Source organism: Budorcas taxicolor, chromosome 16 (assembly GCF_023091745.1).
Source record: "Budorcas taxicolor isolate Tak-1 chromosome 16, Takin1.1, whole genome shotgun sequence".
NCBI lineage: Eukaryota > Metazoa > Chordata > Mammalia > Artiodactyla > Bovidae > Budorcas > Budorcas taxicolor.
The window spans coordinates 38221042-38245738 of NC_068925.1; the positions used below are offsets into that span (position 1 = coordinate 38221042).

Genomic DNA, 24697 nt, shown 5'->3' on the forward strand with positions numbered 1-24697 from the left:
TAGGTAGTATTTTATTTAAAAAAAATTGTATTTAAGTACAAAAAAATGCATGTTACTAATCTTGCAGTAGGAGGCCAGGAAGGGGAGATTTCCAGTTTGGACTAGTTAAGGATTAGTTATGAAAACAGTGGTAAGGGTGGGGGATGCCTGAGATGAATCAGAAAGAGTAGATAGAATCGAGGTGGATATGTAAGAGGATCGAGGGTGAGGAAGGAGGGGCATTTCAACCATGAGTTAAGATATCTCTTTCCACTTGCTTTAGCTCTTCTGTATGACATCAAAGAGACGCCTGCAGCTGCCATTCTAGTGATGAGTGGTCATAAGAGAAACATCTGGATGGGGCTAATAAAAAAGAAACATTAAAACCCCAATCCAAAAATAATTAAAAAAATAAAACCAACAGTGCAGGCTTTCTCTTCTCTTCTTTTGTTTGGTGCTCATGAGCTGCTATATGTGGAAATGAGCCAACTGAGGAGAGATGGATGAAGAAGGCAGGCGACTGGAGGCAGTTAAATGGGACGGCCTCTAATTATAGAGGCTGGGGCTACACTGCAAATAGGGCTTTTCCTAGTTGGAGCAGATCCCCAGTACCACTCGAGCTGGAAAGCAAGGGTAACATCAGTTTATGAACTGCCCCCACAGTACACTGGAAGGACTAGTGAGCTAAAGTGTGTTCTGTAACAAAAGTGAGCCTATACTTGCATATGTATCAAATTTTCACTAGATTTAAAAGTATATGTCATCAGGCACAGCATGGAATTGAAGCTGGAAGCCAGAATCAAGAGAGAGAATGAAATCAGTGCATTTACATTCCATAGTAATCCTTTTTCCCGTGGTCTTGGTAGTCCATGGAAAAAAAGAACGAAAGGCTGAGCTATTAAACTCCCCGCCTCAGGCTGAAAGTTGAGGGGTGGGAGATGGAGCCAAGAGGGAACAGAAGCAGCAGCTGGTCGTGTTGAAAACTCATCAGCTGTTCTGGGAGAGACACATTTCCTCTTCAATGTAGAAGACGCCACCAGCAAAACTTCATGAGAGGATTTGAAGGATCCACTGAAAGAATTTTCTTTCAGAGCAGGTCGTTTAATAGGCATCAACCGTGCTGAATGAAAAACCAGAGAAAATAAACTCAGAAACCGAAAAACTGCAAAACTTAAAGTGTTGGTGGTAAAGAAAAATGTCACTAAAGGTCAGAAGTAAAGGAACTGCACATTTCAGATGAGTTACAAGATGCAAGACATTCAATGAGGCACAGGAATGAGAAGTCAACCCCAAAGCCAGGCTTCTCACCATGTCAGGTGCTTACCACTCAGACACGGTGCTAAAACACAGACCCTGTTCAGGTCTGGGGGGACCTGAGGTTCTGCGTTTCTAACAAGCTCTTGGGTAATGCTCAAAGCAGCCAGACCTCAGAACCCACATGGAGAGAAATGTCGACGGTACAGACTTTGTCTTCAGATCTAATGAATATGAAGGGCACTTTGATAGAATTTGAACAGTGGAAAGTCAGAAATGTAGAATAAGACATATTTCAAGGGAAAGAAAAATCAGAGAGAATTGAAACTCATGAAAGGCAGTACAATCGTGGTTCTGAAGGCCTGATGCTGGTGGGATATGACTTGAGGAGGTGATTAGTTTTGTGAGAAAAAAAAAATGACACTTGTGTACGTGTGAAACAATTGTCTTATTCTTGGAAAGAACAAGGGAGAACCAAATAGGGTATGTCTTAATAACACCCTTCAAAAGAAGAACCAGATTCCGAGACTCTGCTCTCATGATGAACTGCCAGGGTAAACCACAGTTCAGCAGCTGCAAGCACGCTTGCCAATTACAGAGATAAAAATGTTTCTGAAAACAAAATTTCATGTATTCCCCCCCACCCCAACCCCCCCCCCCCACCTCTGAGGTTGGCATCGTATCTTCCTGTGTATCTTGGGTGTAGCTTTTACCAGGCAGAATTTAGACACTAGAAACCAAATGAGGTGATAAACAGAGCCAGTTTGCAGAAGAGTCAAAATAACCCAGCAAGAATTGAAACCACAAATGCCCTAAGAGTCAGTCATTCACCAACCGAATGCTAATAGGAATCGGCACAAAGGACTATGCAGGTTATCTCAAGGACTTAAAAACTGATAGGCGGTGTTGTGTGTGATAGTGTTCATTTTACCTTTGGCTTGTTTTAGAAACACATCCTACCTCTGCCACCCCACCCTTCCTCAGTGTCATCACAAAATGGTTTCAGTGCAAAAAACTTACAACACTGGGGGGAGGAGGGTATCTGGGACTTATTGTGTTGGTCAAAAAGTTTGCTTAGGTTTTTCCGTAAGACCTTATGGAAAAACTCAGATGAACTTTTTTGGCCAACCCAATACAACTCCAACCTGGGTGTCAAGAGACCTGAGTTCTAGAAGCACTGATGTTAAGATCTTCGGATCATGATGGGTGACCTAGATCATGGTCTTTAGATCTAGATGGGTGCAAATCTCAGCTCTGCCATTTATTCAGTGACCTCAGGTAGTTAAGTTCATTGGCCTACCACTTTAAAATGGAAATATTAATAGTACCTACATTCACAGGCTTGTAGGCAATCTTTAATGATGTAAGACACTCAGAACAAGGCACAGCATGGAATTAATGGTTGATAAATGTCTGTTATTATTGTAACTAACTCTGTCACTAATTCAGGCACTGTAAGAAAGATATTTAATAAAAAGGGAAATAAAAAAATTCCTAGAAACAAATGACAATGAAAACGTGATGACCCAAAGCCTATGGAATGCAGCAAAAGCAGTTCCAAGGGGGAAGTTTATAGCAATACAACCCTACCTCAAGAAACAAACAAACAAAAAAAACCCCATCAAATAGACAACCTGACTTAACACCTAAAACAACTGGCTAAAGAAGAACAAACCCCAAAGTTAGTAGAAGGACAGAAATCATAAAGATCAGAGCAGAAATAAATGAAAAAGAAAGTTAATTAGCTCAATTATCAAGAGAGTATGAACATCAAAATCCTTTCCATAACTAAAACTCTATGATTGTGCGGTCATTTTGGCCAATAAACTTGTAACATCCCAAGGCATCTGGGCAAATAATTCTTCTCTGCTAGGTCCTTCTAGAATGTCTGGTAAAGCATTCAAGACCTGTGTTGATGGAGCAAACCTTTCCTTCCAACTTCTGTTCACAGCTCCTGTTCACAGCCCACACTGTGGGCTCCAGGTAGCTCTACTCACTGGCCCCTGAATGTGCTTTCAGAGTCCCAGGACCATGCCATCTACATCATTTTCTCTCCAGACTGCCTTCCCTGCTTTCTGTCCATACCCCTAAATCCTATCTATCCTCCAAAAACTAACCCAGGTTCCAGCTTCTCTATAAGGTTTTCTGCAATCACCATACTTCTGTATTGAAGAAGTCTTGTCTTCAATACAGAATTAATTGACCATTACCATATTCTGCCTTCATTCTTCTGAATTTGTTTTCCTATATTTGTTAATTTTCTCAACCCACTCCAGTATTTTTGCCTGGAGAGTTGGAAGGACAGAGGAACCTGGCAGGCTACAGTTCATGGGGTCGCAAAGTCAGACGTGACTAAGCTGTCACTCCTTAGCTTTTCAACTAGATAATAAACTCCCTGAGGTCATGCACAAGGATTTACTCTTGGTATCTCAGTCAAGCCTAGTATTTCCCCAACACAAAGGTGTTTTAATAAACAGCTATTGATTGGTTCCTTGTAAAAACCTGTGAAGCACTTAATAAGGCAATTAGCTTAATATGGAACTTCACTTAATGCTAATACTCTTCCTGCCAACATCTCTTTCTGCCCCTCAAAGACATCTGAAAAATTGATCTGCTTCCATCTAGTGGCAATTAAAACACAGGTGGTTCCTGTGGCCAGAAAAGACTTTCACTCAGTGGGTATGAGCATGAAAAGAATCTTTCTATCTTGTGGATTTCCTGCCCACAGAGACAGGGAGGTCAGCCTAGAGAAGGGTCAAGGACTCCCATCTACATTATCTGACAGGAGACAGGGAGGGCAATAAAAGAGACTTCACGGGCCCCATGTCCCCATCCTGTTACCCTCCTGACTCTCTCATCTCATCTCCTTCCAGCCAAGTTTTATAGAAGAGATGGTGTATATATTCTGCCTTTACATTTTCATCCCCACTGATTCCTCAACCCCTGGCTATGGGACTTGCGTCATGAGCTCAACATTGAAAACAATTTCCCCACTGATACTCTCATTATATCTAGTAGAAACTTACTGGTTCTCCTTGCAGTATTTGAAATCATTTTCATTTCCCACTTTCCTTAGGCAGAGAAGGTAATGGCACCCCACTCCAGTACTCTTGCCTGGAAAATCCCATGGACAGAGGAGCCTGGTAGGCTGCAGTCCATGGGGTCGCTAAGAGTCGGACACGACTGAGCGACTTCACTTTCACTCTTCACTCTCACGCATTGGAGAAGGAAATGGCAACCCACTCCAGTGTCCTTGCCTTGAGAATCCCAGGGCCGGGGGAGCCTGGTGGGCTGCCGTCTATGGGGTCACACAGAGTTGGACACGACTGAAGTGACAGCAGCGGCAGCACCTTTCCTTAGGATCATGACCCCATACCCTCCTCATTTCCTTCTACCTTTCTGGCAGCCTCTCCCTGTTCTCCTCTACCTTAGCTGACGTGTTGATATTGACCTTCCTCTGGCTCCTATCCTCTCTCCCACATCCTCTTCCATTCTCACACTGTAGAGACTCCCTTGGTGACTGTACGTGTTCCTAAGATATGGTTACCTCCTGTAATGTGAGGACCTCCAGATCCATTTCTTCTGCCCCAAGGTTGCCCCTTTGAGGCAGAAGAAACGGGCAGATAGAACCAACAAACTGTGGTTGAACCACAGACACCTAAACCTTAACAGGTACAAAACTGAACTTGTGATCATCACTTTCAAAACTCATTCTTTTGTGTTCCCATCTCAGTAAATAATAAAACAGAGATGGTAACCATCCACCAGATCCCAGATCAGAACCATGGCAACTTATTTGAGTCTTCTCTCTCTCTCTTAGTCAATTAATAATCACAGTCAGTTGATTCTACCACCAGTTATCTCACAAACTCATCCTCATTGTTATTGCCCTAGACAGGCATCATTGGCTTTAACCTAATAACTTCAAATGCCTCCAAAACATTTCTTTGCCCTCAGACTCACTCAACTCATGTTTACAAACTTTTATGGATAGTGATCCTCCCAAGATGCAAATTTCAGCATGACATTCACCTGCTTCAACCCCTGTTAGTAATAACTCAATGACCTCAAGTCCATACTCCTTTGTATGGCTTATAAATTACTTTATAATAGCCTCTGTTGCCCTCTGTCTCCCCAGGTTTTCTTTTGTACCCTAAGCTACAGCTTAGTAAACTATGAAGAACTTCTCAATAACAATCTGTGGTTGGTAGGATGGTTGCCTGAACAAGAAACCAGCCTCCTCAGGGACCATCTTGCTTCATTTCCTCCAGCATTTGAAAAGGAGCCCAGTTGTCTGGCTGGGCACCTAGTCTGTCACCAAAATCTCATCTCTGTTGTTCGTTTGACTTATACTTTCCTTCCTAAAATTTCAAAGCAACTCACCAAACCCTGAAACTGAGAAATGTCTTGTTGTCTTCATTTCTGCCAGGTGGGGCCTTGTATGTGTTTTTGCAATTGAAGAAATATGAGATTCAAGACCAAATCAAACAACTTCCCCTTCTTTGGGGGAAGCTGTAGGTAGAATTAATGCTCCCCACCTTTCCCACATTTCTGAAGGTCAGTGCTTATCAGAGGTCTTTTACCCTCTTGTACTAGGTGCTGCAGGCTCAGATCTGGAATTATACCATTTTCTTAGAACCTGGGATTCATTAGTTTTTCAATAAATAAATCCTTGTTGACTTGATAGTTCACTGAATACTATATTTAGCATTGCCCTCATGTTCAGTCAGGATAAGAAGAAAAAAACCATAATGCTTCCAATCCACAAAGAAAATTCTGAAGCAATCAGAAAAAGCTGTCTTTACATAAACTGTCCCTTCTTAATAGGGTAGTACTTGTTCATTCATTCGGCTCCACTAGCACTGAAAAACCTGACAGCTATTAAGGAAGGTTATTAGATTTATTACTTTGTCTGGAAACTTTATTTGGATGAGATCCCATGTAAATAACTGTGGGCTTGCATGCTCAGTTGCTCAGTCATGTCCGACTCTTTGCAAAGCCATAGACTGCAGTCCATCAGGCTCCTCTATGTTAGTGTTCAGACAAGAACACTAGAGTGGGTTGCCATTTGCTCCTCCAGGGGCTCTTCCCAACCCAGGGACCAAACCCACGTCTCCTGTGTCTATGTCTCTCACATTGGCAAGAGGATTCATTATCACTGAACCACCTGTGAAACCCATGTAAATAACTACTAAGGAGTTAATGTCTCTAGCTATAACAGGAAGTATCTTACAGAGGTAGAGAACAGATCAACAGATGTAGAAACTTCTTTCTGATCAAACTTACCTTCTCCGAGACTTTTTACCTAAAAATAGAAGAGAAAAATGGTATCAGCAGAAATAGGCAATTTCTCTATTTTATACTTAGAAGAGAAGGGAGATTCCCTATCTCAAAACAATTTTTTGAAGAGTCTTATGTCAGGTGGACCTCATCGGTGTCTAAGGGGATTTGAGGTCCTGGCTTAATGTTCTCATTTGAGCTTTAGTAGATACTCATTCGGAACAGACCCATTAATGCAGATGCTTCTTAGAGCACCATTTCATCCTTAATGCTGCTCATAAAGATAGAAGGCTAGTCTGAACTGTCTGATGATCAAGGCCCCATGTATCCATTCTTGTGTTTACCCATTCTGATCTGCCATCTCATCCTACCTACAGAGTCTTCCCTAAGAGACTCAGCCACAAATACTGTAAGAATATGTATCGTTACACCTCATGTCATCTTCTCTGTGAGAATATGCAAGAGGAATTTCACTCAGGTCTCAGTAGTTGGAACTACATGCCTCATCTGTGTAAACCATTGAGTTCTTATCTTACAAACATACTGAATAGCATTACTGCTTATGTGTCCTTCTTTGGCTGGGTGCAGGAAAACAGGCATATCTGAAGCCTCTTTGTCCCTGGCTTTGACTTATTTGTGGTATTCTAAACCTTGACCTTCTTTTTCTTATTTTTGAACTAATTTTAATTTGCTGTGTTGAATGCGTTTGAGAAACTATCTTACATTCTTTTTGAAAAAAGCAGAGTATAAATAAGTGAATGAAACTGCAGGGTTAGGCTTCAGAGGAAACAAAAGCAAAAAATGCTTTTTGAGGAGGAAAAATATCACTAGGAGCCAATGTATTTCTGTGACTGTTAAGCTGGAGCGCTAGATGATGAAATCTGGGTCCAGGTCCCTTTTTGCCAACTTAACTACTTTCTCTCTCTAAGCTACCATTTCTTCATCTGTGAAAGAGGCTAATAATTGTTTTCCTCACTGAGTTGGTAAAATATACTCAAAATATTTAAGCCAGGGCCTAGAGCATAGACAGTGCTCAATTCTTGTTTCAAACTTTTAAAATGTTAGAAATTGCTATTTTAAGTACTTCTTCCAAAATTTAGCCGGCCAGTGACATGAGCCAAAAGCATTTGAGCAGGGAGAAATAAATCTGAGTGAATTTCAGATTCTGTTCATTTTCATACAAATATATTTTTCTCTCAGGAACAATGAAACACATAGCAATACATGAGCAAAAAGCTGTTCCTATTGAGAGAGTTTCTTTTTCAAGAAAAAGGGAACTAAGGGGCATCTGTTCAGTTTTGTGCCCAGTTCTCAACCTGTGTGTTGGTTCAGGTGGAAAATTCTTCTCAGGGGGGAGGTGGAGGGGAGGAGGAGAAAAATAGAGCCTCATTAATCTGAAGACCAGTGGTTTTAAAGGGCATATTTTGATGGAAGTCTGATCTCTGACCCTAGCCCCTGGTGATATGAAATTTTAGAGATATGGTCGAAAACAGCATTGCCTCAGTTTCCTCATTTACTGAATAGGGCCAGTGATACTGACTAATCAGAAAATGATGATGCTAGGAGAAAAATATATATATATTTCTAGACAAGCCCATACACATGGAAGCATGTTTCTGGGGCCCACCCTTACTCCTTTCTTAGGAAAAAAATAAAGGAGCTGAAGTCTGGATATTAACAAAACTCAGGCAGGGGCCAAAGTACCTGTTCAGAAGATCTATCTGAGGATAGGATGGGGGTCAAGACTCTGGTCATTTTATTAGCTACTCTGCTCAAAATATTCACTTGTCCCTTTTTTCCAGCTTTCAGAACCCCGAAAGCCTATATACAGTTCTCAGATTGATGAATACTGGATGCAGGCAGATTTATTGGCTTTGATCTTTCTTCTTATACAGGCATCAGCTCTATTGTATCAGAAAAGCTCTAGGGGCTTAACCCGGGAATCTATCCATCATTTATAATCATTGTCTCTACAGGAAAAACATTTCTTTTTCCAAGAACTAACAGCTAAACTTTTTTAGAAAATAAAGTCACTTGAGAGTTAGCAATATCAGAAGGCATTTCACCAATGAGGACGACTGAGTGTGAGACTAAAGATGCCCTGACTTCCCTACAAAGTCAGTGATCTCTCAGGGCTTCTGTTCGCTAGTGCTTTTTGTTGGCATAACTGTAACTACCCTAACTGCCCGTTATCTATTTCCTGTTTGCCCCACACTGATTCCCACAGTGGGGGCACGAAGTTTTCAAGGTATCAGTTTGAGATCTTGTACAGAAATGACTCCAAGGTAAAAAAAAAAGAATAATTAAAAACAACCCCACTGCTTTTCTCATCTGGTTAGAACACAGCCTTAGGTAGAACCTGCCTCCTGCCCCCCACTACTAAATACGCACTTCAATTCTGTTTTTTTTTTTAATTCCACTAGCACTTATTGAAATATTTAGCCATTTGAGAATATCTCCTTACTAAGGAAACTTCCAGCCCCACTATCCTTAGTGGTTATTTAAATAATAGCCCTCTTATCCCAGAGGGCAGAGCTTAACTATCCCATCTATTCTCTACCACCTCACTTCTGCCAGTGTCACCCAAAGAAGGAGGAAAGAAAGGATGATTGTGAGACAGGCTCTCAGTCTTAAGGGAAAGGATGATCAACAGTAGGAGAAAAATCTCATTCTTCTCTTGCCTTAGTGCAATATTTAAGTAAATAGCATAGTACTATGAGATGGTGGGATCCAGTCTCAACTGAAGTTGCAAAAGCAGGAGCAGAGACACTTTAACTGCTCAAGACTCTTCACTTTACAGTTAATGAAGTTCTTGTACACCAGGAGCACCCCCTTCCATTGTGTTTTTGGGTTGGTTACAAAACTGATCTAGTACCCTTGGTCTGGGCTTCCCAGGTGGTGCTAGTGGTAAAGAACCCACCTGTCAATGCAGGAGATGCAGGCAATGCAGGTTTGATCCCTGAGTTGGATAAGGGCATGGCAACCCACTCCAGTATTCTTGCCTGGAGAATCCAATGGACAGAGGAGCCTGGCGGGCTACAGTCCATGGGGTCACAAAGAGTCAGACATGACTGAAGCAACTTAGCACGCAAGCACCCTTAGTCTTCAATTCGGAATGAAAGATTGGATCATACCAGAGGACCATTAGGGATTGGCAGATAATATTCCAGCATTTGCCAGTGAGAATGGGTGGTATAGCAGTCTTTACATACTATATTCATGGAATATAATATATACTAATTAATTTGATGGAAGTGAAATTAAAATGGTACTCAATTGACCCCATAGAGGTAACACAGAGAAGTTGTTTAGCCATTGTTTTGAGGTCATTGATGTCCCCTAAAGTTGAAGCAAGGTTATCTTTAAATCTGCCTAATGTCTATACTCGTCATAATCTTGAATGTTTCTGCCTGATGACTTTGGCCAAATGTGGGAGCACGTACCCAAGACTTGCCTGATTATGGGCCTATAACCAGCAGGTTGGTTCCACTTGAGGGTTTGGACACACTCAGAAGGTTAGTGAGGAGAATGATGCTTCTGTTCTTCACTGATGGTGTTTTGCCTACTATGCTAAGCAGCAGACACTAACTTCTTGAGGCAGTCCTCCTTATTATCTTTTCTTTTCCAGTCCAGAGTGCGGGGAAGCATAAGTATGGGGTGCATTTGATTAAACCTGTGACCTTGGTGAATAGACACAGGGAAGAAAATGTGGGGATTTCCCTAAGGGACAATGCAACAGCTCCCACACATTAGGAGTCAGACACTTGTCTGACTTTGTCTTGACAAAGTTAGGTATTTGAGAGCAGTGCTTTGAAAACATTGCATGCATGCTCAGTCGTGTCCAACTCTTTGCAGCCACATGCACTGTAGCCCACTGGGCTCCTCTGTCCATGAGATTCTCCAGGCAAGAATACTGGAGTGGGTTGCCACTGCCTACTTCAGGGTATCTTCCCTATCTAGGGATCAAACCTGCATCTGCTCCTTTTTTTACATTGGCAGGTGGATTCTTTACCACTGCACCACCTGGGAAACGCTGTGGGACATTAAATTCACTTCCTAGTAGAATTGCACTGAAATCAAAAGCATGTGGGCTCTTATAGGACCAGATCACACATTCTTTTTTTAAGAATTAAATAATAGCAAACCATTACAATTTCTCATTTGTCTGTTAATACCCTAGCAAGATGGTCAGGTAGTAACAGGTACTTGAAGATAGTAGGCATTTTAAAAAGACTTATCAGATGAAAAGAAAAAATTAGTCAACTTATTGTAATCAAAGTGTGTACTGGGCTGCTTCATGCATCTCTAGGGACTGATGTTTATAGAACCCAGAACTTGGTATTCTGCTTTAGTCAAAGCTCCCATACTTAATTTTCTGTGGCTTTGCACATTTTCTTCCACTTGAAAGTTGTATTATTTTTACATGAAGGTAAACTCACGTACTTTTTTTTAATCTTCTTGCCAGCCAAATGATAAATGCCAACCCAAAGAATGCGGTCACCATGACTGCCACCGGGATGAAGAGGGGGTTATAATCACTCTCTTCATTTATTGAGATAGTCCTGTTTACTTCTGAAAGAGAAATCAGTAAAGCATTTAGATGAGGCCACAAGCATTATTTCCTTAGTGTCTTTTCAAAACATTAAACTTTCTTCCTCCTTACATCTTCTAATAATTGTCCATTTGACACTATTAGACAGATGAGGAAACTGGCCTGGGAAAACCTGTGATGAGAGTACAGCAGAAGCAATGACTAAACTGGCTTTTCTGGCTCAATGCCTACAGAATCTCAATCCTCAGATTTGTGCGTCATAGAATTCTTGGGAGATGTACCTAAATATTTTGGTAAAAAGTGGTCATCATTGTATTTAGCTCCATGATCTTGATCACTGCCTAGGACTCAAACACAGAGAAGACCTAAAAAGTCTAGTACAACTACAGAAAAAATAAAAGCCAGTGATCTGAACCAGGTAACTTTTCAACCAAAGCAAAGTATTAAGGCTTTGAAGCAGCTATGCAAATGCAGGCACATACAGTTACATGCCAAGGACTTGCACTAATTTGTCTTTCAAATGCTGTAGTCCTACCATTTCCCTCTACTTCCTTCACAAATCAATAAAAGGATACATTTATATATCCTCTCATAAGGGTGAACTAACTTTATGTGGGGACCTTTATTGAAAAAATACTGATACGAAAAAATTTATCTTCTGATACCACCAGTTGAAGAAACTTACTTTTGCATATTGGCACAGGGTCTGACTGTCCCTTATTCTTCACATCACTTTGATGAACCCTTTCAAGGTGTTTTCATCCCCGCACCCAAGTGTATAATGGAAAAGAGGTGCAATTCCCAGAGGGTTGCACCTATGAACTGTAGGAGGTTAAAGAGGCAGACACTAGCCCAGCATTTAAAGGAAATGCCCCATAAATCTGATATACAGTCCTCCTCCAAAGACCTCATGCCACCTCCCCAACTCCCTACCCCACTTCCTGGCCCCAGACCGCAGAGAGATCAGCTTCTCTGTGAGCTTCTGCAGATCCTACCACTTAAGGACTGCTGCCATGGGATGAATTGGGAGAGCAGCACTGACATATTTACACTACCATGTGTAAATAGCTAGCTAGTGGGAAGCTGCTGTATAGCACAGGGAGCTCAGCTCGGTGCTCCATGATGACCCAGAGGGGTGGGATGGGGGTGGCTCAAGGGAAGCTGAGAGGGAGGGGATATGTGTATACTTAGAGCTGATTCACGTTGTTGGATAGCAGAAACTAACACAACATTGTAAAACATTTATACTCTAATAGAAATAGAGCCTTTAAAAAAGACAAAAATAAAGCGTTCTTTCATTGGTGTAGTCTTGGGGCAGACATGGGTAAGTGTTCTGTCAAATGCTAATGGAACATGGATTAATATAGCACCTATTGCCAGGCGCTGTGTCAGGTGGAAGGTATACAGAGATGAGAAAGACACAGTTCTTATGCACAGACAGATTTGGGAGGAATCAACTTTGTGATAATTGAGAAGTATCCATTACTTTGGGAATTAGGTGGTCACTGGTGACTTTTGTGGAGATATTTTAGTAGACTAGCCACCTGATGTGAAGAGCTGACTCATTGGAAAAGACTCTGATGCTGGGAGGGATTGGGGGCAGGAGGAGAAAGGGGACGACAGAGGATGAGATGGCTGGATGGCATCACTGACTCGATGGACGTGAGTCTGAGTGAACTCCGGGAGTTGGTGATGGACAGGGAGGCCTGGCGTGCTGTGATTCATGGGGTCGCAGAGTCGGACATGACTGAGAGACTGAACTGAACTGAACAGAGAAGTGAGATTGTACTGGAATAGAAAAATGTATAAGAAATAAGTCAGTAGAAACAGTGAGTTTAGATGTTAAGGGAGGAGGAGTTGAGAACTGGCTGAAAAGTAAAAAAAGCAATCACTGTCATTGAAGGAAGAGGAAAGAGCAGCCAAAGATTTTATGGTAAATCAATGTGTATGAATCTTTTTTTAAGCTACATATGTCTTAGCAACAAAACTTAAAAGTTTAATACTTTTTCCCACCATGTGCTTATTCATCAAACACCTCTTTAAGTCTTGAACATATTGGGCCAAACTTACTCACTTTGACATTTTGGACTAGGGCTGGACCAATTTCCGGACAATCCACAGATAGTTTTTTTCTCCCCAATTAACTCAGCTTCTTCTGAACAACTGAAGGTGCACGTGGAGGAAAAGCCGAAGTCAACAAGGGGGTGATTACAGTCCATGGTTCCCAAATCGGGTTCTGTTAGAGGCTCACATTGAATTACTTCAATGAAGAAGAAAAAAAAAATCAGTATTTCTGAGCAGAGACCTTCTGTGAGGAACAGCTTTTAGCCAAACTGCCTAACTTAACTGGGGAACCATTGACATGAATCTAGACATTTCTAATTTCTAGAAATTACTTCTGATGGTGCTTCCAGGCTTTCTTGTCTTGAGAATGATGGAGAGTGGTGAGTCAGAGGTAGAGTGAGGAGAACCCAGAAAGCCCATGGTGGGAGGGGAGCAGTGGGGTTGGGGAGAGGTGGGGAGAGCTGGCTGTTCCATGTTGCTTCCCCAGCCCTGGTAACTCTCTAGCTCTTCTGGAAGCACCATGCTATATGGCCTTGGCCTCAAGAGCTCTTATGGTGCGTTGTCAACAAAGACAGAGAATTTCCTGCCTTTGGGCTTCCCTGGTGGCTCAGAGGTTAAAGTGTCTGCCTGCAATGCGGGAGACCCGGGTTCAATCCCTGGGTTGGGAAGATCCCCTGGAGAAGGAAATAGCAACCCACTCCAGTATTCTTGCCTGGAGAATCCCATGGATGGAGGAGCCTGGTAGGTTACAGTCCACGGGGTCGCAAAGAGTCGGACACTCGCAAAGAGAGTCACTTTCACTTTCACTTTACCTGTTCTAACATCAGTCCAAGAAGTTTTGAAAAACACCGCCATTCTCTGAAGCAAGTCCCTCAAATTTTTTAAAATTTAGCAGGTTGGTCAATTAGTTCTATGATTTCAAAAATGATTGAATGGTTTTTTCGAGAATTAAACCACTTAAACTAGTGAGTCAAAAGCATAAAGGTTGAATATGTAATCAAAACTTCACAAGTTTAGATACCACCAGTTTTTTTCCCCTAAAGAGATGATCTTGACAGTAAATAAGAAAGAAAAAAAAAAAAAACCACCATGTTTCAAATGAAAAAAAAAAAAAATCAAGAGATTGTATGTTTGTTTTTCACAGAATTTGCTATTCTCCTGAGAATACATGGAGGAGGAAAGGTAAAACATGATTCTAAGAATAAACCAAATAAAACAATCAATAAAGACCTCTAACCCCACCACCCCACAATAAGGGGTTATTGAAAGGGGGAACAACCAAAATTCAACAGCAGTTCAGCAAGACTGATTATTCCATAGCAATGAGAAAAATAAAAATAAGATAAAAAATACAGTATAACCACACTGTTCTGCTGAACAGTGTATATATATATATATATATATATGTGTATATATATATATACGCACATATATAGTGACGTAGTCTCAGAGATAATTGATTGTTATTTTTTGTTTGTGGTTTTTCTTTTAAATTAGAAAAAATAACCCCTTTGAAAAGTATCATGGTAAAATCTAAGTTAGGTTAAATTATGTTTCAAAAGAGGACATAGAATTCTTAGTAAGGCTCCGCCACATTTTCTTAGTTTATAAATCCAGGATTGCCACAATAAAGCCTCTGGTATGAACATAGGCTCACCTCGACAGGTTGGTTCTGGAGATGACCAATTTCCAAATGGTCCGCAAGTGGTTTCTTCAATCCCAATTATGTCTGTTCCCTTAGAGCAGTTGAAGGCACACTGCGACATGAAGCTGAAGTTTCCCAAAGGGTGAATGCAGGCCATGGCACTCAGCTTTGGGGCCTCCAAAGGCACACACTGAGTCACTTCAATGAGAAAAGAAACAACACTCAACAGAGTTAAGAGGACCTGATGAGCGGGTTTGAATCTTAGCTCTGATACTTAATAACCAAGTATCTTTAAGCAAGGTGATTTAATCCTTCCAGCTTTAGGTTCTTTATCTATAAAAGAGGGATAATGATAAATGTATTGACTTCTCAGAGTTTGGGAATTAAATAATTTAATGCAAGTCAAGGATTTAAAGTCTGGTTCATAGGAAGCTTTTAATGAAATATTAGCTAATCTGCATGCACACAATCTTATTATCTTTGGCATTACCTGGACAGAGAACTTTCAAATGTAGACAGGTTTAAGTGGGAATGACCAGCTCAGTTTGGAAACAGCTGCCATATTAGAGACCCTAAGTATGCCAGAGTGTTGGAAGTAGGAGGTTCACAGAAAGACTGGGTATCCATAACTGTCTTCTTTACAAGGGGAGAAGATAAAAGCTTTCAGTTCAGTTCAATTCAGTTCAGTCGCTCAGTTGTGTCTGACTCTTTGCAACCACATGAATCGCAGCATGCCAGGCCTTCCTGTCCATCACCAACTCCTGGAGTTTGCCCGAACTCATGTCCATCAAGTCGGTGAAGCCATCCAGCTATCTCATCCTCTTTCGTTCCCTTCTGCTCCTGCCCCCGATCCCTCCCAGCATCAGGGTCTTTTCCAATGAGTCAACTCTTCCATGAGGTGGCCAAAGTATTGGAGTTTCAGCTTCAGCATCAGTCCTTCCAATGAACACCCAGGACTGATCTCCTTTAGGATGGACTGGTGGATCTCCTTGCAGTCCAAGGGACTCTCAAGAGTCTTCTCCAGCACCACAGTTCAAAGGCATCAATTCTTTGGCGCTCAGCTTTCTTCAGAGTCCAACACTCACATTCATATATGACAACTGGAAAAACCATAGCCTTGACTAGATGGACCTTTGTGGGCAAAGTAATGTCTCTGCTTTTTAATATGCTGTCTAGGTTGGTCATAACTTTCCTTCCAAGGAGTAAGCAAGCATCTTTTAATTTCATGGCTGCAATCACCATCTGCAGCGATTTTGGAGCCCCCAAAAATAAAGTCTGACACTGTTTCCACTGTTTCCCCATCTATTTCCCATGAAGTGATGGAACCAGATGCCATGATCTTCGTTTTCTGAATGTTGAGCTTTAAGCCAACTTTTTCCCTCTCCTCTTTCACATTCATCAAAAGGCTTTTTAGTTCCTCTTCATTTTCTGTCATAAGGGTGATGGCATCTGCATATCTGAGGTTATTGATATTTCTCCTGGCAGTCTTAATTCCAGCTTATGCTTCTTCCAGCCCAGTGTTTCTCATGATGTACTCTGCATAGAAGTTAAATAAACAGGGTGACAATATACAGCCTTGATGTACTCCTTTTCGTATTTGGAACCAGTCTGTTGTTTCATGTCCAGTTCTAACTGTTGCTTCCTCACCTGCATATAGGTTTCTCAAGAGGCAGGTCAGGGGGTCTGGTATTCCCATCTCTTTCAGAATTTTCCACAGTTTATTGTGATCCACATAGTCAAAGGCTTTGGCATAGTCAATAAAGCAAAAATAGATGTTTTTCTGGAACTCTCTTGCTTTTGCGATGATCCAGCGGATATTGGCAACTTGATCTCTGCTTCCTCTGCCTTTTATAAAACCAGTTTGAACATCTGGAAGTTCACGGTTCATGTATTGCCGAAGCCTGACTTGGAGAATTTTGAGCATTACTTTACTAGCGTGTGAGATGAGTGCAATTGTGCAGTAATTTGAGCATTCTTTGGCATTGTCTTTCTTTAGGATTGGAATGAAAACTGCCCTTTTCCAGTCCTGTGGCCACTGCTGAGTTTTCCAAATGTGCTGGCATATTGAGTGCAGCACTCTCACAGCATCATCTTTCAGGATTTGAAATAGCTCAACTGGAATTCCATCACCTCCACTAGCTTTGTTCGTAGTGATGCTTTCTTAGGTCCACTTGACTTCCCATTCCAGGATGTCTGGCTCTAGGTGAGTGATCACACCATCATGATTATCTTGGTTGTGAAGATCCTTTTTGTACACCTCTTCTTAATATCTTCTGCTTCTGTTAGGTCCATACCATTTCTGTCCTTTATCGACCCCATCTTTGCATGAAATGTTCCCTTGGTATCTCTAATTTTCTTGAAGAGAGCTCTAGTCTTTCCCATTCTGTCGTTTTCCTCTATTTCTTTGCATTGATCACCGAGGAAGGGTTTCTTATCTCTTCTTGCTATTCTTTGGAACTCTGCATTCAGATGCTTATATCTTTCCTTTTCTCCTTTGCTTTTCACTTCTCTTCTTTTCACAGCTATTTGTAAGGCCTCCTCAGACAGCCATGTTGCTTTTTTGCATTTCTTTTCCATGGGGATGGTCTTGATCCCTGTCTCCTGTACAATGTCATGAACCTCCATCCATAGTTCATCAGGCAGTCTATCTATCAGATCTAGGCCCTTAAATCTATTTCTCACTTCCACTGTATAATCATAAGGAATTTGATTTAGGTCATACCTGAATGGTCTAGCGGTTTTCCCTTGTTTCTTCAATTTCAGTCTGAATTTGGCAATAAGGAGTTCATGATCTGAGCCACAGTCAGCTCCCAGTCTTGTTTTTGCTGACTGTATAAAGCTTCTCCATCTTTGGCTGTAAAGAATATAATCAATCTGATTTTGGTATTGACCATCTGGTGATGTCCATGTGTAGAGTCTTCTCTTGTGTTGTTGGAAGAGGGTGTTTGCTCTGACCAGTGCATTTTCTTGGCAAAACTCTATTAGCCTTTGCCCTGCTTCATTCCATACTCCAGGGCCAAATTTGCCTGTTACTCCAGGTGTTTCTTGACTTCCTACTTTTGCATTCCAGTCCCCTATAATGAAAAGGACATCTTTTTTGGGTGTTAGTTCTAAAACGTCTTGTAGGTCTTCATAGAACCATTCAACTTCAGCTTCTTCAGTGTTACTGGTTGGGGCATAGGCTTTAGGAAGCATCTAAGCCTGCATTCTGTCTTCATATCTCTAGATCAGTTCCAGAACTTTGGTTCTTCTGATTTTGACAGTCCTCTGCAGAACGTATGTCTACTTCCTTTCTCTGATCAGTGGCATAATAGATTAAATTAAGACTTGGAATTCAGTCTTCATGTTTTAGGTCCTGGCACATCATTTAGGCAAATATTGCAACTCTTGTGTCTTATTCCTTATCAAATGTGAGCTATCATTTTAACCTTGTTCTTAAGAAATAAATGAAGAATTGAAGATTGAATTCAAGAAATTAGAATAATTTTAGTATTTTCCATCTACAGTACAAGTCCAAATGAAAGTCACTTATGTTGTCCAATTCAGTGCATGCCCACAAGCAGGTGCCTAAGTCTCAATCTTACAGATACAGTGATAAATAAAATACTGACTGATCTCAAGTTGCTGTCAGTCTGCTGAGGCATGCAGACAACTAAATGGATGATTTCAACAAATGCCAGATAAATAAGAAACAAATATGTGGAGCTATTGGAACACAGAATAGGGATGCTTAACCTGTCTTGGCATCCAAAGAAAACTTCCAGATAGAAATGGTCCCTGAACTGTTATCTTCCAGTTGAATATGTATTTTATCCATGTGCAAAATGAGGAAGCCATGAGCAAGTCAATGAGCTACAAAGCAATATGGTAAGTGTGGAAGACTACAAGGATTTTGATGTTAATACTAGAAGGAAAGAGGAGGCAGGGGATGATGTAAGATGAGATTAGATAGAAAGACAGGTGCTAAGGCAAAATGGCCCTATCTTTTCATCAATTTAATGAGTATCTACTATATATCAAGCATTATTCTATGCCTTGAGGAGTTCAGAGTTCAGATTTCATCCTATGGGACAAATGATAGGTAGAAATTAAATGGTGGATGGCCACATATGTGTGATGTTTACTTGATTTTTTAAATTGATCAGACTGCCTATAGTATGAATAATATATTTGAGGTGAGCTAATTTAAAGATGTAGAACTCAGCTCAGAAATTATTGCAATAATCTAGGAGGAAGATAATGAAGGCAATAGTGTAGAGTTAACAAGTAGAAGACAAGTTGGAGAAACATTAAATTATAAAAATGAGTAGTGTGTTACTTTGCAAAAATGTAGGAGGAGGTGAGAGAGTTTTATACCATACTCATATAAATGGTGGTACCACACACTGAGATAAGGAATACAAAAAGGAAAGCTGGCTGGAGAAAATTGATTTTTCAATATTTGGGGCATCCCAAAGATTATGCTTAGCATATTTGGGGTTCAGGGCTGGAAACAGATTTGTCTGTCCAAAGCCCACATAGATGTGTGCATCCACAGAAGTTTCTAGGTTTGACCAAAGGGGACATGTAAAGTGAGAAGAGCAATGGGTGAAAGATGGAAGATAAGAAATAACAATAAATATATGGGCTTGAGTAAGTGCCCATGAGGAAACCCAAGGAGAAACAATCATAGGTAGAAAGAAAACCAGGGAAGAGTTGTATGATGGAAACCAAGACAGAAAAAAAAAGAATAAAATGTTCAAAAAGGAGCGAAATGAGCATGCTGATGATATAATAATTTTTAAAAATTTAGAAATGGAGTGAGTGTAAAGTATTGGCTAGAAGTCAGGGCTTAGGAATTGAGTGAAATGAGCCAGATCTGTTCCAGTTGGTTGATCATTTAAATTTGTTTGGCTTTAATTCCTTATTCATTGCAAACTCTGCTCTTTTCTTATTTTATTTTTCTATTTTATTCACCAGATACTTCAAATATAGTTTTGAAACTTCACCAATATCAATCAAAGGACTTGAAGTTTCTTTCAGTAGTGAGTTGACTAGGTCAAAGACTCCATGTCTTTCAATCTATGTATTCTTTCCTTTCTGTTTCTACCACCACGACTCAGAATGATTTCAATGGACTCCTAATGATGCTCTCCATCATCCCATCTTCTCTTTTTTGTTCTCTGGTCCATCTTATGCACTGCTTCTAAGATAATTGCCCTAAATTCTGGTGTTCAGATACTAAGTGGTTTCTCACTATCAAATAAAGGCTAGAGATTTTTATTAGGCAATTTTTAGTCTTTACGGGCTTCCTCCAGCATATCTGGCTTTCCATCAGATTAAATTATAAGCATGTGTAATTTCTACTGTGTGCATGCTCAGTTGCCATGTCATATTTGACTCTCTATGACGCCATGGACTCTAGCCTGCCAGTCTCCCCTGTCCATGGGATTTCCCAGAGAAGAATACAGGAGTGAGTTGCCATTTCCTCTTCCAGGGTCTCAAACCCCTGTCTCATTTCCTGCATTGGCAGGCAGATTCTCTACTGCTGAGCCATCATGGAAACCCATAATTTCCACTAGTTAACTGTAAATCCTTTAAGGTAAGAATCTGTAATAGATTTATCCTCATCCCCTAACATGCCAGCCAATGTGTTGAATTTATTATTCTATTTTCTGACAGACACTATATATCATTATGTGAATTTTTCTTTTTGGTCTTGCTTTTGTCATGATCTTGAAGATAATGTAAAAAGCAAGGTGGGTGATTCAGCCTCCTAATGATAAATGGTATTGTTTCTTTCAGATTCAGAGTTCTAATGAATCCAACAAGCTCACTAGCTTATGCATCCCTTAACAGCCAGAATCTATCAGGCCTGATTCATTATTGTAATCCTTACAGCTTTTATTCCAATGCCAATGCTCTTGTGGCACTCAAAAGGACTTGTTGAGAAGTGAATTGAAACTTCATGCTGACTTATGAAATCTTTACGGAAAAGTAACAATATTGTGCAAGCTTGGCCTACTGATCAAAACTTCTCATTTCTCAGAATGGCTAGTATCATTTTCCCCCAACCAACTTCCATAAACTATAATACTTTACATAGGAAGAAACAAAGAAACAAAAGCAGCTTACCAAACTGACACTCGGGCCCGTAGTACCCCAAATCGCAGCTGCAGGTGTAATTATTGATGACTTCCACACATTGTCCATGGCCGCTGCATGACCAGGGTTTACAAGAAGCTTTAAAGGGGTCAGAAGTTATTTTTAGATGGATACTTTTTTAGTACTCCTAGTCATTTCTTTAGATATAAATAACTTTTTGGCTGTGACTATTTTAACAAACAGAGAAAAGTATATTTGTACATTCATACCATTTTTGCATAAAAACCATATCCTAAAATTTTTATTTATACAATATAGTTGTCATACAGCCATAGACATTTGTTTTTAGAATGAATTTACTGAAGCTAATACTCTATAACATTTAGGGGAAACAGTGATATACATTGAAACTCTTAAAATTTCTTTTTGTTTTGTTTTTGATGCAGTAAGTGGGTTAAATGATAACCTGACCCCAATCACTTCTGTAGTATGCTTGGCAATCCCTCTCATTATAGAAAGTACTGAACAAAAATTAGAGAGTCTGAACTTACTGAATTAGTATGCACATGCATGAACAGTCGTGTTCAACTCTGTGACCCTACAGACTGTAGCCCATGAGGCTCTTCTGTCCATGGAATTTTCCAGGCAAGAATACTGGAGTGGGTTGCCATTACCTACTCCAGGGGATCTTCTCGACGCAAGGATTGAACCCCAGTCCTGTGTATTCTGCATTGGCAGGCAGATTCTTTACCACTGAACCTCCTGGGAAGAAGCCCTGCTAAATGGGTAGAGAGTCCAAGTGAACAAGAGACTGAATGAATGTTTCACTGTTAAAAAGAACTTGGAAAAATACTGATTACTTTTGAACTGTCACCATGGTTTCTACAGAAATTTTCACATACCACAGATAATGAAACACTGCAAAGTTTCATTACATAGAATTCTATAAGATTAGTGTTTCCCAGATGACTCAGTGGTAAAGAATCTGCCTGCCAATGCAAGAGATGCCAGAGATGAGGGTTCGATCCTTGGGTCAGGAAGATCCCCTGGAGGAGGAAATGGTAACCATTCCAATACTCTTGCCTGGATTAGCCCATGGACAGAGGAACCTAATGGGCTATATAGTCCATAGGATCACAAAGAGCGGGACATGACTGAGCACTGTAAGATTAGGCCAAAAAGGAAACACGTAGCATCAAGTTGCCTACTTCATGAGGAGGAAACAGTGACGTGAGCATCAGCTCTTGGCCCTCTGCTTCCGCTTCCCTGCCTTATTATCGGGGACACTCACTGTCTAGCTCTTCCTCCTTGCTTTCCACATGGATTTGTCATCTTAATGTAAACTGATTAAGGCAGATAGATTCGGGGCATAGGGCCTAGTCTCACCCACCAAAAATGCTCAGAAGTGACATGATTCGAGCTTAGTTAGAGGACTGGCCCTGTTTCAGAATGCCCTAGCAGCTGCTCTGTGGCCCCAGGTTCCATGGGGTTAGCGCGTTTGTCCTCTGCACTCTGCCCTCCCTGAGCAGGGCAGCAGTCTGGTCAGTCCCTACCTGTGTAGCAGAGGGCTCTCTTTGCTTTGTGGCAGGCATCATCGTTCCATTTCCCCGAGTCTTTGATCCTCTTGATATAGATTTCCACACAGTCCTCCTTACTCTTCCTGTTGTTGGGCTCCCCTTCGCCCCAGTTCTTTGCTTCTTCAGTGAGAGATTTGTTGGTTCCCACCCAAGTCCACACCCCTTCTACTTTCCGGATTCCAATCCAGTAGTAAGTACGACTGAAGGGAAGTGTCTTATTCAGGTATTCGATCTCTCCCTTGTTTTGTATGGCAACTAAATCTGTGTAATTTCTCCTGCAGAACGCTCTAGCCTCTTCCCAGGGCATGGGTCTTTTAGAATAATGGTAAGTCCAGCAATCGGTGCCACGATGCGCAAAGAAATCTGAAAGACATCAGTGTGAATTGTGTAGCCGCATGGTTATAGCTGAAAAGAACCTAGAACTAATCCAAGCTGATCCTGACATTTAGAGACGAGGAAGCTGACACCTCAAGAGGGTAAGTTACCTGCTTGAGGCTGTGGAATTAGTCATCTGCAGATCTGAAGTAGAACCTAGAACTTCTAGTCCCAATCACTTTTCACCATAATATGGAATACTTTTGCTCATAGCTCTATTTTAGATGAATTTGGTGGCTTTCTAGATTTATTTTCATAAACTAGTTTTTTCTCAAAAATTATTTCCAGTAAAATTTAACCAACATATTTTAGAAATTCGTATTTCTTGGTGGCTCTCAATCATTTAAAGTTAATTTAATTACAATATCATATAACTCTAAAATTTACTGCCCACTCTTTTATTCTGGGATAATTTCCTAAAGACCAATATTTATGTTTCTAAAGGAGAAGTAAAATAAGAACAGAAATAATGGCACACTTTGAAGTAATCTCTTTTATATCAAAAAGATAATGTTTTACCATGAAAAGAGCTGCTTCTGGGAAAACAGACAGTCCAAGCCTTATATACAAAATAGAAAAAGAACAATTTACAAAACCAGATGAGGCAGGATTATGAATATGATATTAGATTTTGTTACACATACAAAGATACTCAGCTGATGGTGTTTAATAATCACATGGGTGCTTCAAATATGAGGGCTTTGAAGAAATCAAAACAAACACATAATTACACAATGACACTATAATAATACATGCCATTCTAAGCACGGTATGATCTAAGTAAAGCGCTACTATAGCACAAGGTGAAAGTTTTCACAGCCATCACCATTTGCTGAGTTTTCACTGTGTAGGGCAAATACTATGGAGAAATACCAAAGAAAACACAGATTCAATTTTTATAGTTTCCTAAGGACTCTGAGCAAGGAATAACAGATGCAAAGAATACATAATTAATCTTGATCAAATTAAACAAATATAAAATGTACAGAGAACTGGGAAACAGTTATGATTAAGGAATAAAACATGTCATAGAATAAACCCTGCAGCAAAGGTTGGGTCAAGGCTAGGAGTTCTCTGGGGAAGGAAATATTAAAGGTGAAAGGAAGAAAAGGGATGTTTGTAGAAAGGGTAGAATTAGCAGCTATCTACCTAATACTTTTACCTGCCACTTTTACCTATGTACACTCAGTAGATATTTACCAAAAACTAAACATATGTTTTTTAAAAAGCTTAGCAATATAAAAAAAAAATCATAACATACCACAACAGAGCATAATCCAGACCCACAGTTTAAAGACATTCCACAAGCCCCTCTGGACATTTTGACATTTCCATGGACATAGCTGCAAATAGAACACAAAATTTTACTCAGACTTATACTCTAAATCACCATTTTACAGGTACCTTGAAGAGGTACTTATAACTTTCTCAAAGTTCAAAGTATAACGCATATGCCTACTAACCTTGTCTGAGGTAAGAGATTTCTCAAACATGGGTGAAAAAGTAGAGTTAAATTTGCTTCAAAACTGGTGTATAGTTGTTTTTTTTTTTTTTTCTCCTATTTTAGCCTCAAGTTGCTATTGCTGCTGTTCTGATATTTTTTTCTATATTTCAGTAACTTTTTGCATCTACTTATCTGCTGAGCTGTCAGATAAAGCTATGCGATAGTTAGTACGTATATTTTTAAAGTGTTCTTTGGTCCTTAATTGGAGAAGAAAATGGCAACCCTGTCCAGTATTCTTGCCTGGAGAATCCCATGGACAGAGGAGCCTGGCGGCCTGCAGTCCATGGGGTTGCAAAGAGTTGCACACGATTGAGCAGCTAGCACTTACTTACTTAGTCCTTAATGAACTATTAGTGTCTAGATTTAATATTAAAAACTTACAC

General features: G+C 40.4%; 1 protein-coding gene across 1 annotated transcript; it reads right to left on the minus strand.

Moving 5' to 3' along the window:
• Positions 1–981: 981 nt before the first annotated feature.
• On the minus strand, positions 982–24303 carry SELL (selectin L). The gene is made up of 9 exons (XM_052653548.1): positions 24274–24303; positions 24072–24153; positions 22412–22798; positions 20889–20996; positions 14787–14972; positions 13140–13325; positions 10957–11085; positions 6520–6538; positions 982–1099 (listed from the first exon to the last, which is right to left on the minus strand). The coding sequence occupies exons 1-9, from the start codon at positions 24301–24303 to the stop codon at positions 1081–1083; spliced, it is 1146 nt and encodes a 381-aa protein (XP_052509508.1). The 3' UTR covers positions 982–1080.
• Between the last annotated feature and the right edge of the window lie 394 nt (positions 24304–24697).